Source organism: Chelonoidis abingdonii, chromosome 1, assembly GCF_003597395.2.
Source record: "Chelonoidis abingdonii isolate Lonesome George chromosome 1, CheloAbing_2.0, whole genome shotgun sequence".
Classification (NCBI taxonomy): domain Eukaryota; kingdom Metazoa; phylum Chordata; order Testudines; family Testudinidae; genus Chelonoidis; species Chelonoidis abingdonii.
In genome coordinates, this window is record NC_133769.1 from 189,310,838 (window position 1) to 189,325,330 (window position 14,493).

A 14,493-nucleotide genomic window follows, 5' to 3' on the forward strand; every position below is an offset into this window, starting at 1 on the left:
TGGTAACAATTATGGAGGACATTTATACAGATACCAGAATTAAAAATTATGTTGAATCTTAGGCTGAGAATCTTCTCTGTTTTATTAACTCATTTCCAATTTTCATAGGCTTCTTACTGCAGATTTTGTTGAAGAAAATGTGGGGTCCTTGATATCCTGCAGTTACTTTTGGCTGATGAAAGTTTACATTACTAGTGTGGTGCTACTAGATCACAAAGACTCAAAACAGAGAAAGGACACATAATAAAGTAGATTTAAAAACCATCAACACAATGCATTTTTCTCATTTATTCAAATTTTCTGCAGGAAGTAAACACTGAAAGATTTAAAAAACTTCGCTCTGCAGCTTGTACAGGTTTGTGACATCACATGAAGAAATTAATTTCTAATAAAAAATGAGACCAGTTATATTACTGAAAACACATCACAACAAACTTGGTTGCGGTAAACCCCAGAATTCTTATGTATGGCAATGAGAACTGTCATTCCATTGCTTTATAATGGTGAAATACTCCTGGTACAATATTTCAATTATTTAAAAAATGGAGTTCAAAACGTGTATGACCGATTACAATTGTGTGAGTTCTTTATCTTTAAAAGTAGTTTTGAGGTTTTTTTCAAGACCCTTTTGATTTGAAGCACATTCTTTCACAAAGCTAAAATATCACAGCAGAAGTCATGTCCAAAAATGGAATACTGTTGTGTGTTTTGATGAACTGACCTGACTTTAAGACATTTTTGCCAATGCACAGGGTCCCCCATGCACTTTTCATGCAGCAGGTAATCACAACTTTAAATAAAAGGTATTTTCTATACATTCTTCCAGACTTGCAACTCTATAGTTACATGCAAAATTTTTAAACCTATGTGATCATATTTACACTTATACATGGAATATACATAAACAAAAACAAGATTAAAAGGTTTTTTCCTTTCCATTAGAACAATACAAAATACGTATTTTTCATTAAGGAAACCACTATTTACATCACCTTTTAAAAACCAATTTCAACATATTATATGTTTAACAAGTCAATTTATTTACATATATAAATATATATAATATATACTTACCAGTTTACTCCTCTGTAAGATGCTGCAGAGAACAAACTGGTAACATTTCACAGACGTCAATGAGAGCTATAATACTCTTTTACTGACAACATTTAGCAGGGAAATTTTAAATCATTCATATCTTTATTTTTTAAAAAAATGTAAATTAAACATTTTAAAATGTTATAAACAATAGATGGCTAAAACAAGAGACAAATATGGCTGAATTCCATTTCAATCTTCTGATGTTCATAAACTGCTCCACCTGAAATGATGGTTTAGTCATATCAGTGGAAGCCTTCCTAACCTTTATTCTTTCTGTGGTCACATGCACCTCAGCGGTTTATACTTCTAAAACGGAGGCAGAATAGAAACCAGAAACAGCAATTTTGCCCTCAGTACCCCAGACCTCATTTCCCACTGAAACTTAGTGCAATTCTTGGCTCCACCCCAGCTATCAGGAATATTCTGCACTCCTTTGTAGCTGAAATGCAAGCCTCTCTTCCTCCATGATGCTTAGGGTGACCAGATGTCCTGACTTTATAGGGACAGTCAAGATTTTGGGGGCTTTTTCTTATATAGCCACCTATTACCCCCCACCCTGCCTGATTTTTTACCCTTGCTATCTGGTCACCCTAATGATGCTGCAAACCTGGAGTCTGAGAGTCAGGCCTCACAGCAGTATTCACCAAACCTGCATCCCTCTCCTAGCTTATTATTCTCATCCACAGTACAATTATTTAAGTTCCTCTTACAGGGTGTATTGTCTTTTGTCCCCCACTCCCACAACTGGAAACCCTCATTTGAGGAGTGCTGGTGGAGAAAGCCACCAACTGCATATGCCCTGGAAGAAAGGGTCTCCTGAATCATGGGGCTGAGGATTGCTAAGAATAGAGCTGTGAGAAAGTGCAGAAACACAGGGCCTCTGTATGGATGATCTTAGTCTATCACCGATCCTTCGGAATCATGTAGATTCCAGGACCTGGGGACTTGCTGAAACTAGGGAGCCAGTCCCACTGACTATTTTGCTGGTGAAGCAAACCCTGCCTCTGCATGCTGTTTGATGGAACAACTGGGAAGAGAAACCCATAAGGAGAATTTTGGTGAACTCCTCCCCCATAACTCCTGGTTGAGAGCTAACAGAGAGGGCCATCGGGCCTTTTAGATTCAGCTTAACCTTTCTAATTGGTTTCAGCTTGTTAATATGGAGAGGGGCAAACCAGGCCTTAATTCTCTTTGCTAGACAAGAATTGCATTGGTATTGGGAAAGCTAAAGTAGACAATAGCTCTGCCCCATCCACCAGTGGATGACCAAACAGTATTAAGTAACCAGTTTAACAGGAGCTGAATGCCAGAAGAGTGCCCTCACCTCTTTTCTAGGGTCTTACTCATCATTGTTGCAAATTCTGCCATGGGTGAGATTTTTCTATCAACATGTTCTAAAATTATATTATGCTGTATTTTAATTTACTGACGTCTGAGAGTTTTAATTCTCTTTCATTAACCTAATCTAAAAGGAAAGCTAAATTGTTAACAGTTAAAAACAGTTAACATTTTAACTTAAATGTCACAAACTTTAAAAAACAAATTTTAAAAAGTATATATTATAAATAACGATAGACTACCATAGAATAAATACAAGGGTAAGCATCCACTAAGGGATTCTGTGTCACTTCTTTCTAGGGTTAGAAAACAGCAAAGTCTGATGTTCCCCCATTTTTCATCAGAATTTTGTTATGATAGAAGTTTTCCAATCACATCTACTTCACGCACATTCAAGCTGCCTCCTACTGTATATGAAGTAAGCAGTGCCCCTCAAGTAAACTACAGCCTTGTATTTATTCTAGGGACCATCTGTCATTCTATATTTCATAGCTATATACATGTAATTTCAAGAAAAATAATCACTTAAGACTTTAAGAGACACGTTTCATGGATGGAACAAATGCCATCTTTTTCTAATATTTACGCCAGGCTACTTCATATAAAAAGATTCAACTCCAATGGCAATAATCTAAAATATAGTTTACTTTGTTAACAATTAATTTCTATGACATTTTATTTGTCAGCAGGCCACTTATTATCAATGCTAACTATTAAAGACAAACACAAAACAAACTTTTTTTTGTAATTTACTGCATAGCTGAAGTCAGGCTAGGGATAATGACATTTAAAACAATATTAGACTCATGTGAACATTTTAAAATGCATATCTCTTTTCTACAGCTCAATAATATATTAAGCTTTGCCCAGACAACACAAAAATGCATCTTTTATTCCCTCTGTAACGCTCTGTACCTTGTGGGATGTTTTGTATAGGACACTATCAAATGTGTGTGCTCCCTAACACACTACAACTTTCAATATCTTGATATTATCAGGATTTGTTGATAACATAGGGAATTTTCAATGAAATAAGTAGCTATTGAGAACACAATCCAGTACTAGATACATAAGGTTCAGCAGTACTTACAGTTATTAATACAGTTACTTTTGTTTTGCAGGATTGGGGGGAGATAATTCTTCGCATTTTTCCATGAAAGTTTGATGCATCTTAGGGTTCAGGCTGGTCACTAGGAAAGCGTGTGCTGCTCCGCTTTTCCCCCCACAACACCACTTTCAATGTGTCTCAGCTTTGACCTACAACTCCGGGGCTGATTTTGAAAAAATGCTGCCAATATTATAAAATGTTGGGTGGAGACAGGGGAACAGAGGAGACAGGCCATTTCTGAGATGATGTCCACTATCCACTATGGAACAGACCAAAACCACCAATTTTATTTTCACATACAGTGACACCTAACAAATTGTTCTGAATCTAGGTTTTCAGGGATGAAAGGCCAGTATATTAACCACAGATCAGCTGCTCACAGAGTAATAAAAATACTTGCAGAATATGCATTAGGCTCTACTTACAGGAAGACCCACCAGGTTTTTCAAGATCTCACAGTTTCCACTGCAATATGGAATATGTATTATGTAAACACAGTAACTGTTCTTTTAACAGGAAGCAACATGGTTCTGAAAAAAACATTCTGCTTATGTGTTTCTCAAACTGGAATCAATGGCAGTTTTCTGGCCACAGAGGACAGGTCTGTTTATCTCAAAATTCTAAGATGTCTTTTTTACCTTCCCTTTATATGTCTGCATTTAAACTGCTAGTGGCACAACTGCATTGTAGACACTTCCTACACTGATGGTAGTTAATCCAACTCTGTGAGAGGTGGTAGCTAAGTTGATGGAAGAATTCTTCCGCTGACTTAGCCCTGTCTACACTGGAGGTTAGGTCATCTTAACTATGTTGCTCAAAGAGTGTGGATTTTTCACACCCTTGAGAGATATAAGTGGGTCAACTTAATATTGACTGTAGACCTGGCTTAAGACAGGGGAAGCAACAAGTAAAAGTGGACAAAAAAGACATCACTTTTTTTGTTTTGTTTACAGTGTAGATTAAAATCTACTTTTTATATAAAATGCTAGGAAAACTAGAAAACAATTATAACCTCTATTTTATATGAATACTACTCAGGGTTCTGCAGAATGCTCTAGTCAAGAAGAACTTGGAGGGGGGAAAAAAGAGATACTACACCATAATTAAGGGATAACCACAAAAATAATTAAATAATAAAAAACAAAAATTGGAAGCACTAAAAATTACATTTCAGTGCATTTGATTAATTAACACTGACAAACTACCAAATGTGATGCTCTACTACCCTGAACAGACTGTTCCATCTCTCAAAACAAAACAAACAAACAAAAAAAAACAAACCCCCCCCCCACACCTTTACATTTCACAAAATGTATTAAACAAATATCAAAGATTACATTGTCTCTATGCTCAAACTGCCAAAAAAAGAATATACTACGTACGTGGAAAGAATGAACTGCAGCAGAATGCATTACCACCACCTTGGCTGTATGCTTACTTTATTTTATACCTAAATACCTGTGGTTCCAAATAAAACTTCAGTCACAGACTATTCATAACTTACTTTGATGCATACAGAATTGTGTCTTGTATAGCTTACAACTCTCAGTTTCCTTGTGACTATCTACTATAAAGCAAACATATCTACATGTTTTTAAATATCACCAGAAAAACAAAGTTTCTCAAATGAAAATATGATTCAATAAGACCATGCTTTTCTCAAATCATGCTCAATTTATACAGTATTCCAGTTCATACTTTTTTTTTCTCTTTTAAACACAGAGATTCAAACCCACCGACTGTAAACTCATTGTGTTGGCTATATATTTCACTCTGGTTCTCTTTTGATTGTTAGCACTTTTTCCAAGAGTCCATACCCTTCTCCATTCACATTGTGTTGATGAGAGCTCTTATTCCCCATATGGCTATTGTAAGGGCTTCTTAAATTATGAAAAGGAATTTTAGTTTCTGTCTCAGGTAATAACTCCTCCTTTATTGTAACAGGAGTTGAATTTTCCGTAAATGAAGGTTCACTCCAAATGTCCTTATGTGCTTCTTGGCTACTAATGGAATTGCTTCCTTTCTGTAACATGTAATACAATATTGGATTGGTTTTGGTCAGTCGTGGGGAGTCTTTTTCATATTCACCCTTGTCCATTCCTGTGATAACCCATCTGATGGGGCCTTTTTCACTGGGTATGGGACAAACACTAAATTGGTCAGATTCAGGTCTAGATACTGTACATCCCAAATGTTCAGAGAACGGGGAACTAGCAGAACTCTTCACTGCTACTGGATACTGAAATGTCCTGTGATCCACAAAACTGTTTGGTTGCACAGGATTTCCCATTAATGCATTTATTGAAGAAACGCTAAATTCAGGTTTATTATTTGCTACATTATTTTTGTTTCCTTTCTTCTTGCCCTCAGTTACTGCATTATTCCTATGCTGTGAAAAATCTCTCTCACAGTTTTCCGAGAGAAGCAGTTGTTTCAACACATTAAAGCCTTTACTATCTCTAGACCAACTCCTATTTTCATTGTCATTATTTAAACCATTACCAGCAGCATATTTAAATTCAAGATCACTTCTGTTGAATTTCAGTTCTTGCTGGTTAAGCAAAGGCCGATACAACGTCTCTGCAGGAGATATATGATTGTTTGAAGCATCTGACACATTACTTTTTACCTTTTTTAATGGACTTTCTGAAGGCTCAGTATGAAATTTCCTTTTCTTAGGAATGATGCAAAGGCTCTTTGAGTCTAGAAGTGTCAGTTCATTATTTCTGTGACTTCTGTCCAGATCATCCATGGGGTAACTATCTTGATTCTGTCTCAGCAACCGACTTAACAAGCCATTTTTTGAAAAAGAAAAATCTTCAGGTGAAAGAGGCTCAGGTTTTAAGTCCTCAGATGCTGGAGAGGCACCTGTGTTTCTCTGCACTGAATGAGTTGTTCCATGAAATTTGTTACTCTTACTCTCTCTTACTGGCTGTGCATTTGGATTACGAGGAGCATTTGATTCTTCACAAGGTTCAGTTTTTATTTTCACTGTCAATATTTGCTCACTCAAAGCCTTATCCATCTGCTCTTGTGAGCTGTCATCTTTTAAAAGCATCCTCTCCTTCTTTTCACTTTTACCTTTATTGGGGGTTCCCAGAAGCAACTGAAGGACAGTGCGTCTTTCAAGGAGATTTTCTATTTCTGAACTGGGAAGTCCTTGTTCAATGGGTGTAGACTGACAACTGAATATTTTGTTATTCTCTTCAAATTTACCTGATACATTTGTGAGTAAAGGACTATTCAATCTATCAACCAACCCTACAGGTTTATCTGCATTTACTGTTAGCAGCTGTTTGCTGGTTCTTTGCTCTTCACCTGACATGGAAGTCTGCATTCCACACTGAGCTAAGTTCTGCAATAGCTTGCTGGCACTGAAAGCTGCAGAATTTTGTGCACTTTCATTTCTGTTCAGTTTAGTTCCTTGAAGTTCTTTATTTTTTGTAAGATCTATCAAATGTTTAGATGCTGGATTCATTAACCTCTCTGGCTGGATGCTGCAAGCATATGGTGGTGAATTACGTTTGACTGCTAGAGAAGATTGGTGGGAGAGATTTATAGGAGAGTCTGCTTTTGTAGAAAGAAGCAAAGGAGGAGTGCTTAATGGAGTTATTCGATTTGCACTGGGGCTGTCTGTCACAGGAGTCCTCTTACCAGTTTGTACAGTAAATTTTGCCACATCAGCTGTACTGTGTGGTCCCTGAGGGTCTGTATCTTTCTCTTTGTTATCTTCACTCTTATGCCCAAGTAATAACTGAAGCAGTGTTAGCTTCTGATGTGGATTCAGTTTAGAACCTTTAGGAGTGTCTTTATCTTCTTTATTCTCCATACTGTTCTCTAGACATGGAATTTTTGGATCCCAATTATGAAACAATGGCTGAGTCAGATTATCTAGAGAAGCAGGCTGTCCAGAATCTTGTTTGTCTGTCCTCTGTTTGAAAGATAAATCTATAGGAAGACAGTTAGAATGGGAGCTTTCATCATCGCTGCTGTCATCTTCTGTAAAACTAGGATTGTTGTCTGAATACTCATCCACAGTAGTTGGTGTGCTACTGTCCTCAAAAATACCCGCTCTCTCATTCTGCTCATGCCCTTTTGTTTGTTTAGTTGCATTCTGACTTTTAAGAAGATGTAAAAGCAAACTGTTGCTGGGAGATGGTTTTAAATGGTTTCTTTCCAATGTATTTTTGTATCCTAAATTTTTGGGAGGAGAATGAACGATTCCAATGGGGCTCTGAAATGGTACCATATTGCTCTTGTTAGTTATTGTTTTGGTTGATGATCTCATTTGACTATTAAGATGGCTTGGCATTCCTTTTGACAGACTGAAATGGCCAAGGTCTTTCTGGGCATTTTCTTGTAATCTGGCCATGGCAGCAAGTCTCTCGCTTGCTATCTGATTTGCATTTTGTGCTTTTAAAGCATGTTCCCTGGAATACTGCTGCAAATGAGCTTCGCTTGAAAGAAGTAAAGCTAGCTGACTACATACTACGCTGGGTTTAGGCGAAGGAGTAGGACTAGATCTTTTCTCTACCATGCTTGCAACTGCTTGTAATCTTGCAGCACATGAGAGAGGCTCATTCATCACCTTGGGTCCATTCTGCCCTGTATGTGGAGATTCTATAAACCTCTCTTTAGGCAGGTTCGTTGTTACATCAGGCAGAGTGGTGTCAAGCTTTTGATCTTTTGCTTTTCTTTTCTTCAGTAGAGTCTTCAAGCGACTAGTTGCAACACCATAGCACCTTACATCTTTCTCCACTTGTAAAGAATCCTGGCTGAGGGAATACCCTTGCTCCTTGAGGCTCTGCCTAATCTGTTGTGACAGAGCAACACTCTGCAGCCTAGAGCTGAATGACTGAAGCAAAGAGGCAAGTAATGTGCTATCCTGTTTGCCTTTCGGCACATTTTCAACCATGCCAGCTAACAAAGCTTCTTTTTTTCCATTCAAATCCACAATGGAATCAGACAACCGCCTTCTCTTTGCTGCATTCCAGTCTTCAGAAGACTGCAATAGTCTTGCTTTTTTGAGATGCAACATGCCAGATCCCTGATGTGTGTGTGTATTAACAACTGGACCATTACTTTGACAGCTGGGAAATATATTTCCAGAAATCTTAAAGTTTTGATCCTCTCCACTATGCCCAATAGGCTTTTTGTCAACTACAGTACCTGAGCCTCCTGTTGCTTGATGCATCAGTAATCCCTCTAGGTAAGTTAGAACAACAGAATCCTCGTGCATCTCAGAGCCAAGCTCTTCTCCATGAGTCATGTTCAATAAAAATATCCACAAAGGCTCTGCTTCTATTCACTTTAAAGACTAGTTTGGTATGGCTGAATTGAGATGCAAGATTAATAAATAATACGTAGAAGTCTATAATTTTTTCACATAATCTGAACTAAAACAAATCTTATGTTCCATGCAGGCTTCTTCCAGCATATATTGCTGATGAGCCAAATTTTCAGTTATAGCGGTCTCTGTAGATATATAAAATATTTATGAAAGATGTCTAGAAGAATTACTTAGAACATGGTTCCAACGTAATGAGGTTCTACTAAACATTCATCTTCACCTTTGTCCAGCACAGCAGGTTGTTTTTCATCCTTTTTCATCTCCATCATGCATGTCAAATTCCTAAAGAGAAAAGACAAATAAAAATGGTCTCAGAAAAGATACAAGGGAGAGATCTAGAACATAAGACACACTCAAATGGCACAGGACATACTTTCTTTTAGGTCACATTTCCTAGATCATTGTAGATAACTAGCAATACATATGTAATAAATAGCCAAATTAAAGAAAAACTAAAAAGTATATAAGGCCTACACCTAAAATTAATAAAAGCACTCAAATTATCCTAGAGAATGAAAATTTAGAGGAAATACAAACCCTCATGTGCCTCGGTATTAGAGGGGGTCATGAATACACCTCTAAGTATGTACTCTATAGCACAAAACAAAGAAAAGCAGTACACAAAGCAAAATCCCAATGTATTTCAATTTTTTAAACTGTGAAGTTTTAAGTTGGCATACATTTCAAAGTTATACTATCTTTAGCAAATAAAGCTTACACAGAATACCCTGCACCCTGTCATTAAATTAGGACACAAACTAACTATTAATGAGGATCACTGGCAGAAGAGGGAAGCCTTAACCTTAAAAGCAGCCTTCATTTTGAATCTATATTGGATTTTTTTTTTTTTTATAGGTAGCTTCATTTTTTTTATGTCTGCCTGGCAGACAGATGACACAATGGAGATTTAAAAGTAAAAACAAATAAATTGCTGCCATCCCAGACCAGGTGCCAATTAAAAATAATTTCCTTCCTTTCCCTGATGTTAAATAGTCTGCCTCAGTCTTTCATTAACACCCATCATACATTTAAATACCCATGTGGCCACTTCTCTGCCTCCCTCCAACCAGCAGAAATCTGAGCTCTGGCTCTCTAACTTTACTGGTTCCAAGTACCATCTTCTTAGAAAAATATATTGTTAAATAAATAGACAGAACATCAAGCTCACATACCACCAGTGTTATATGTACCACAGTTTGAGAAGCCTGATCACGAGATTATCATCATCCCTTCCATTATCAATGGGCACAACAGATCCCTGCATTGCACTGCACACTGACAAATACACCCTCCTCTGTTTCTCCCTCACTACTCCCAACTAGCAGCAGCCACACTGGAGGTGGAACAGAAAAGCTGCTGAGGTCAAGTTCTGAATGCATGGAAATCTGGAGGCATTTTACTTTTATATTAATTTCCAGGGAAGTTTCCCATGATTTCTCAGCTTGATTTGAATACGCAGAGAAACTTATCTGATTCTTTCATTCGTGAAAGTAGAAGAACATCATAAAATTTTTCTCTGGAAATCCCAACAATGGCACTTGCACTGGAATCAGGAGAGACATTTTCAATAAACTTCTCAGGTCTAACAGTTCCTAATTGTATTACTCTGGTCACCAAGGGGATGGCTACTGTACGGACAATGCAACAACTGGGATCACTGCACAGGCCTGATTATTCTCTCAAATTATACCAGTGTACAACTGGTGTAAAAATGCTCAAGTAAATGGAAGTAAACGGTTGTAAGTGGAAGACCAATCAATCAGGCTCTATGACTTCCTATAAATGCAGTGTGAATTCAAGTTTAAAGAAGGAGGTTTGGTGTTGATTATACTGTGACCAGATTTTCACCCAAGACATACAGACATAGGTTAAAGGGACACCTCAGTTCTGAAAATGTCAGTAGAACAGTTAAAAACACATACTTTTTGTAACCTATATGCTCAAGCTGTGCAAATCCCTCATTTTGCTATTTCAAGGAGTATAATGAATCCCTATAAGTCAGTCATAAAATGTTATGTACCAGCATTTTTATAGTAATATCAAGTCTAAAGTCCTCTAAAGGTTACTAAAAATCTCAGCTTTGCTCTCAGAGATACAGACACACACACTACCCATACTTTACAACAGAGTTAACTATGGTTGTTTCTACATTTATCCAAGGATACTAACAAAACCTGAAGAGGTATGCTGCGTTTGGATTCACCTAACTAAATGCTGTTTAATAAGTTACAGCTTCTCCCAAACAATGAGCCCTGTGGCAGAGTCTTACCAAATATCACACTTCAATGTGAATTAAAAATATCAGTAATCCTTGAAAATCTGGGTTCCTAATGGGAACATCAAGTAGTTAATTTATTAGCACCGCATTTGCCAAGGCTGTGTAAGAGAGGTGCTGAGTCAGGAGCTGATTCAGTGCCCTGTCACTCAAATTCCCACCAATATAAAATTAACTAGGACCTAAACTGGAGGATCAGTTAAAAGCGGAGATACAGCTGAAGGGCTAATTAGAGGGGGAAGCAACTCCAACATGATAAACAAAGAGGAAGGAAGCCCTGAAAGCAGGTGAGCTGAGAGCCTGAAGGAAGGCAGAGCGGTGGAAGAGCTGGCTAGGACTTGTAAATATTCAAATAGCACTACAGGCAGTGGCCTGCTGGGACAGTATAATAAAGCATGGTGGTGGTGGTGAAGATGACCTAAAGTGGGTGTGGTTTGCACTTAAGGCAAGAAAGGACTCACAGTGGATCACCCTGTGACAACCTAATTTCTTCAAATATTTGGGCATGCTGTGTATTGGCGGGAGGAGGGGAGGCGGAATGGTTTACTCCTGCTGTGTTTGCACAGTTCAGAGGAGAATCCGGAGTCCACAGAAGACTGAAGTCAGCATTCGGCCCAAGAGGATTCTTTTTAGAAATAATTTGACTTCTTTTACAACTAGAAAAATTGTATTCATCCTTGAATGGTTTAAAACACACAAGTCCTACTATTCCTAGATTTAGGATAATCCAAGTTAGCTCTGCTTTGATATTTTAGGACAAATGACATGAACAGTGTTAAAATTCAAGGTGGTATTAGAAAAGGAGAAATCCAGATTTTGTTTACCCTGGAAAGATTCTATGACGACTGATGAATGAATGAAATGTCATTCCCAAAGTCATGCGACTGAAAGTTAAGGTTGTTTTTGTTAACAATTAACATTTTGGAGAAAGGACTTTGTTACAATTTCTGCATTCCTCCTCCTCCAATTAATGGTATCAGAGTTTACAGTAAGCATATTATAATCTTTCTAAGAGGACCTTCAGCAAAACCACAGAAAACAAGACTACGTATTCTTGATATTTTTGAGATTTAAAAAAACAAAAAAAGTCAACCCACACACAAACGGGGGAAAAAACCCCAATATTTTCAAACCTTCTTCAGATAGCATACAAAATAATAAAGAAAACGCAACATTAAAGAAATCCTTTGCAGGTAACTTTTAAATTAAAAACTTTAGCTAATGTTCTATGGGTTATGCCAATATTTGATTTAAATTAAATCTCTCCAGCTCTGAGTAATTAAACAAAGACATTGTATTTATGCAAATCCCTTAGGTGCATAAGTGCTCAGTGATAGTAGAAGGTATCCACAGACAGTTTAGTTTACTCATAGAAACTGAAAAAGGAGCGATTTCCTTTTATTTTTTAAATTAATTACAGCAGGAGAAATTGATAATTTAGAGAAACTGATAGATTGATCAACGCAGGCATTTGCTAAACATTAAATCTGAAAAATACAAGGAATGAGGACTTCATCAGCCCTTTTAATATGGCAATTACTTGGGGCAAGTGAAGGATCAGTTATTATGTAATACTGTACATCATTGTGTATGTTTTCATAACAGCTAAAATGTGCTGAGCAAATCTGTCAAGAGAGTTAAGCTGGGTCACAAGTCAGGTGCAGAGGATGAAATACACTTTTCATATTTCTGATGGGAACCAGAGTAGCTAGTTGCAGTTTTTTGGGTCTGGATCTAAAAGGCATTTGTCTCAAAACTGCAGATTTCAAAGGCCTCTTTTGTCTCTCATACTTTTGTTCCACTCCTTGCTCAATACAATGGCTATGTGAAAACTGAGATCGAGTTTAGATTTAAAACACCACAAAGGTAGATCAGCAGCATTGATGATACAAACCCTGGAGATACGGGGTTGAGAGATTTACGAAGTTCTTTTAACGTTCATAATTATATAGAAGTTATTAATACAAAGCATTACAGAAGCTACGTACAGAAGCAAAGAGAAAGAGGCAAGATTGTATGAGACAAACTGGAAGAAAGAGGTAAAGGTAGAAAACAAAGAAACCTCCAGCAACGTGTTTATCCTTGAACAAACCAGTAATCTTACTGTAATAGATTTTAATGTATATGTACTTCCAGCATTAGATACTGCAGTTAAATATTATGACAAACTAATGGATAAATTAAGCAAATATTCAGATAAGCAGACCAAGTACAGCATATGTATGTCTCTGAACTAAAAATATAATACTTTCCATTGCAACAAGATCCAAAAGATTAGTTCACCATCTCTTGGGTATAGTAAGATTATCCACATTATTTTTTATGAATACGATGTGTACCTCTGTTTGATTATTATTATGCTATCTGCTATAGGGGATGAAAAGGATTAACTCAGTTCCGAGTGGTTTTCGCATATCTGCAGAAAACAAATCAAGGGCTGTAGATAGCCCAATTACCTGTGCTTAACAAACAGTACAGGTGTTAATTCCTTCGACCTCTTAACCCCACTATAGTATGGTCACCAGGTTGGCTGGTAACCCAAGGAGAAGGGTGGGGAGGAGAGAGAAATCCATGTGGGGAAAATGGAACAGGAAGAGGGTGGGGAGGGAAGAAAGGCTTAAAAGTCTTAGCCCTGAAGCGGATAGAAAGTGGAGGGTCTGCAGAAAAGCAGAGGGAATCCCAGGGTTTGGCTACACTTGAAACTTCAAAGCGCTGCCGTGGGAGCACTGCCGCGGCAGCGCTTTGAAGTGTGAGGCCTTGGCTACACTGGCGCTTTACAGCGCTGCAACTTTCTCAGCGGTGTGAAAAAAAACACACCCCTGAGCGCTGCAAGATACAGCGCTGTAAAGCGCCAGTGTAAACAGTGCCGCAGCGCTGGGAGCGTGGCTCCCAGCACTGCAAGCTAATCCCCATGAGAAGGTGGAGTACATGCAGCGCTGGCGCTGCGACCACACTCAGGGCTTTGCTACACTCGAAAATTCAAAGCGCTGCTGCGTGAGTGTGGTCATTGCGACAGCGCTGGGAGAGAGCTCTCCCAGCACTGCACGTACTCCATCTCCTCGTGGGGATTAGCTTGCAGCGCTGGGAGCCGCGCTCCCAGTGCTGCGGCACTGTTTACACTGGCGCTTTACAGCACTGTATCTTGCAGTGCTCAGGGGTGTGTTTTTTTCACACCCCTGAGCGAGAAAGTTGCAGCGCTGTAAAGCGCCAGTGTAGCCAAGGCCTCACACTTCAAAGCGCTGCCACGGCAGCGCTTTGAAGTTTCAAGTGTAGCCAAGCCCTGAGTGTGGTCGCAGAGCAACAGCCCACAGAAACAGGAAGGAA

At 38.2% G+C, this 14,493-nt stretch overlaps 1 protein-coding gene across 1 annotated transcript in view; it reads right to left on the reverse strand.

Annotated features, from left to right (window-relative positions):
* Window positions 1-268: 268 nt before the first annotated feature.
* Window positions 269-14,493, reverse strand: part of NRIP1 (nuclear receptor interacting protein 1) — a 104,489-nt gene continuing 90,264 nt past the window's right edge. Inside the window, exon 2 of the mRNA XM_032763890.2 lies at window positions 269-9,176. Within this exon, the coding sequence (XP_032619781.1) occupies window positions 5,313-8,813 (3,501 nt within the window). The 5' untranslated portion in view covers window positions 8,814-9,176 and the 3' untranslated portion in view covers window positions 269-5,312. The remainder of the gene's footprint in view (window positions 9,177-14,493) is intronic.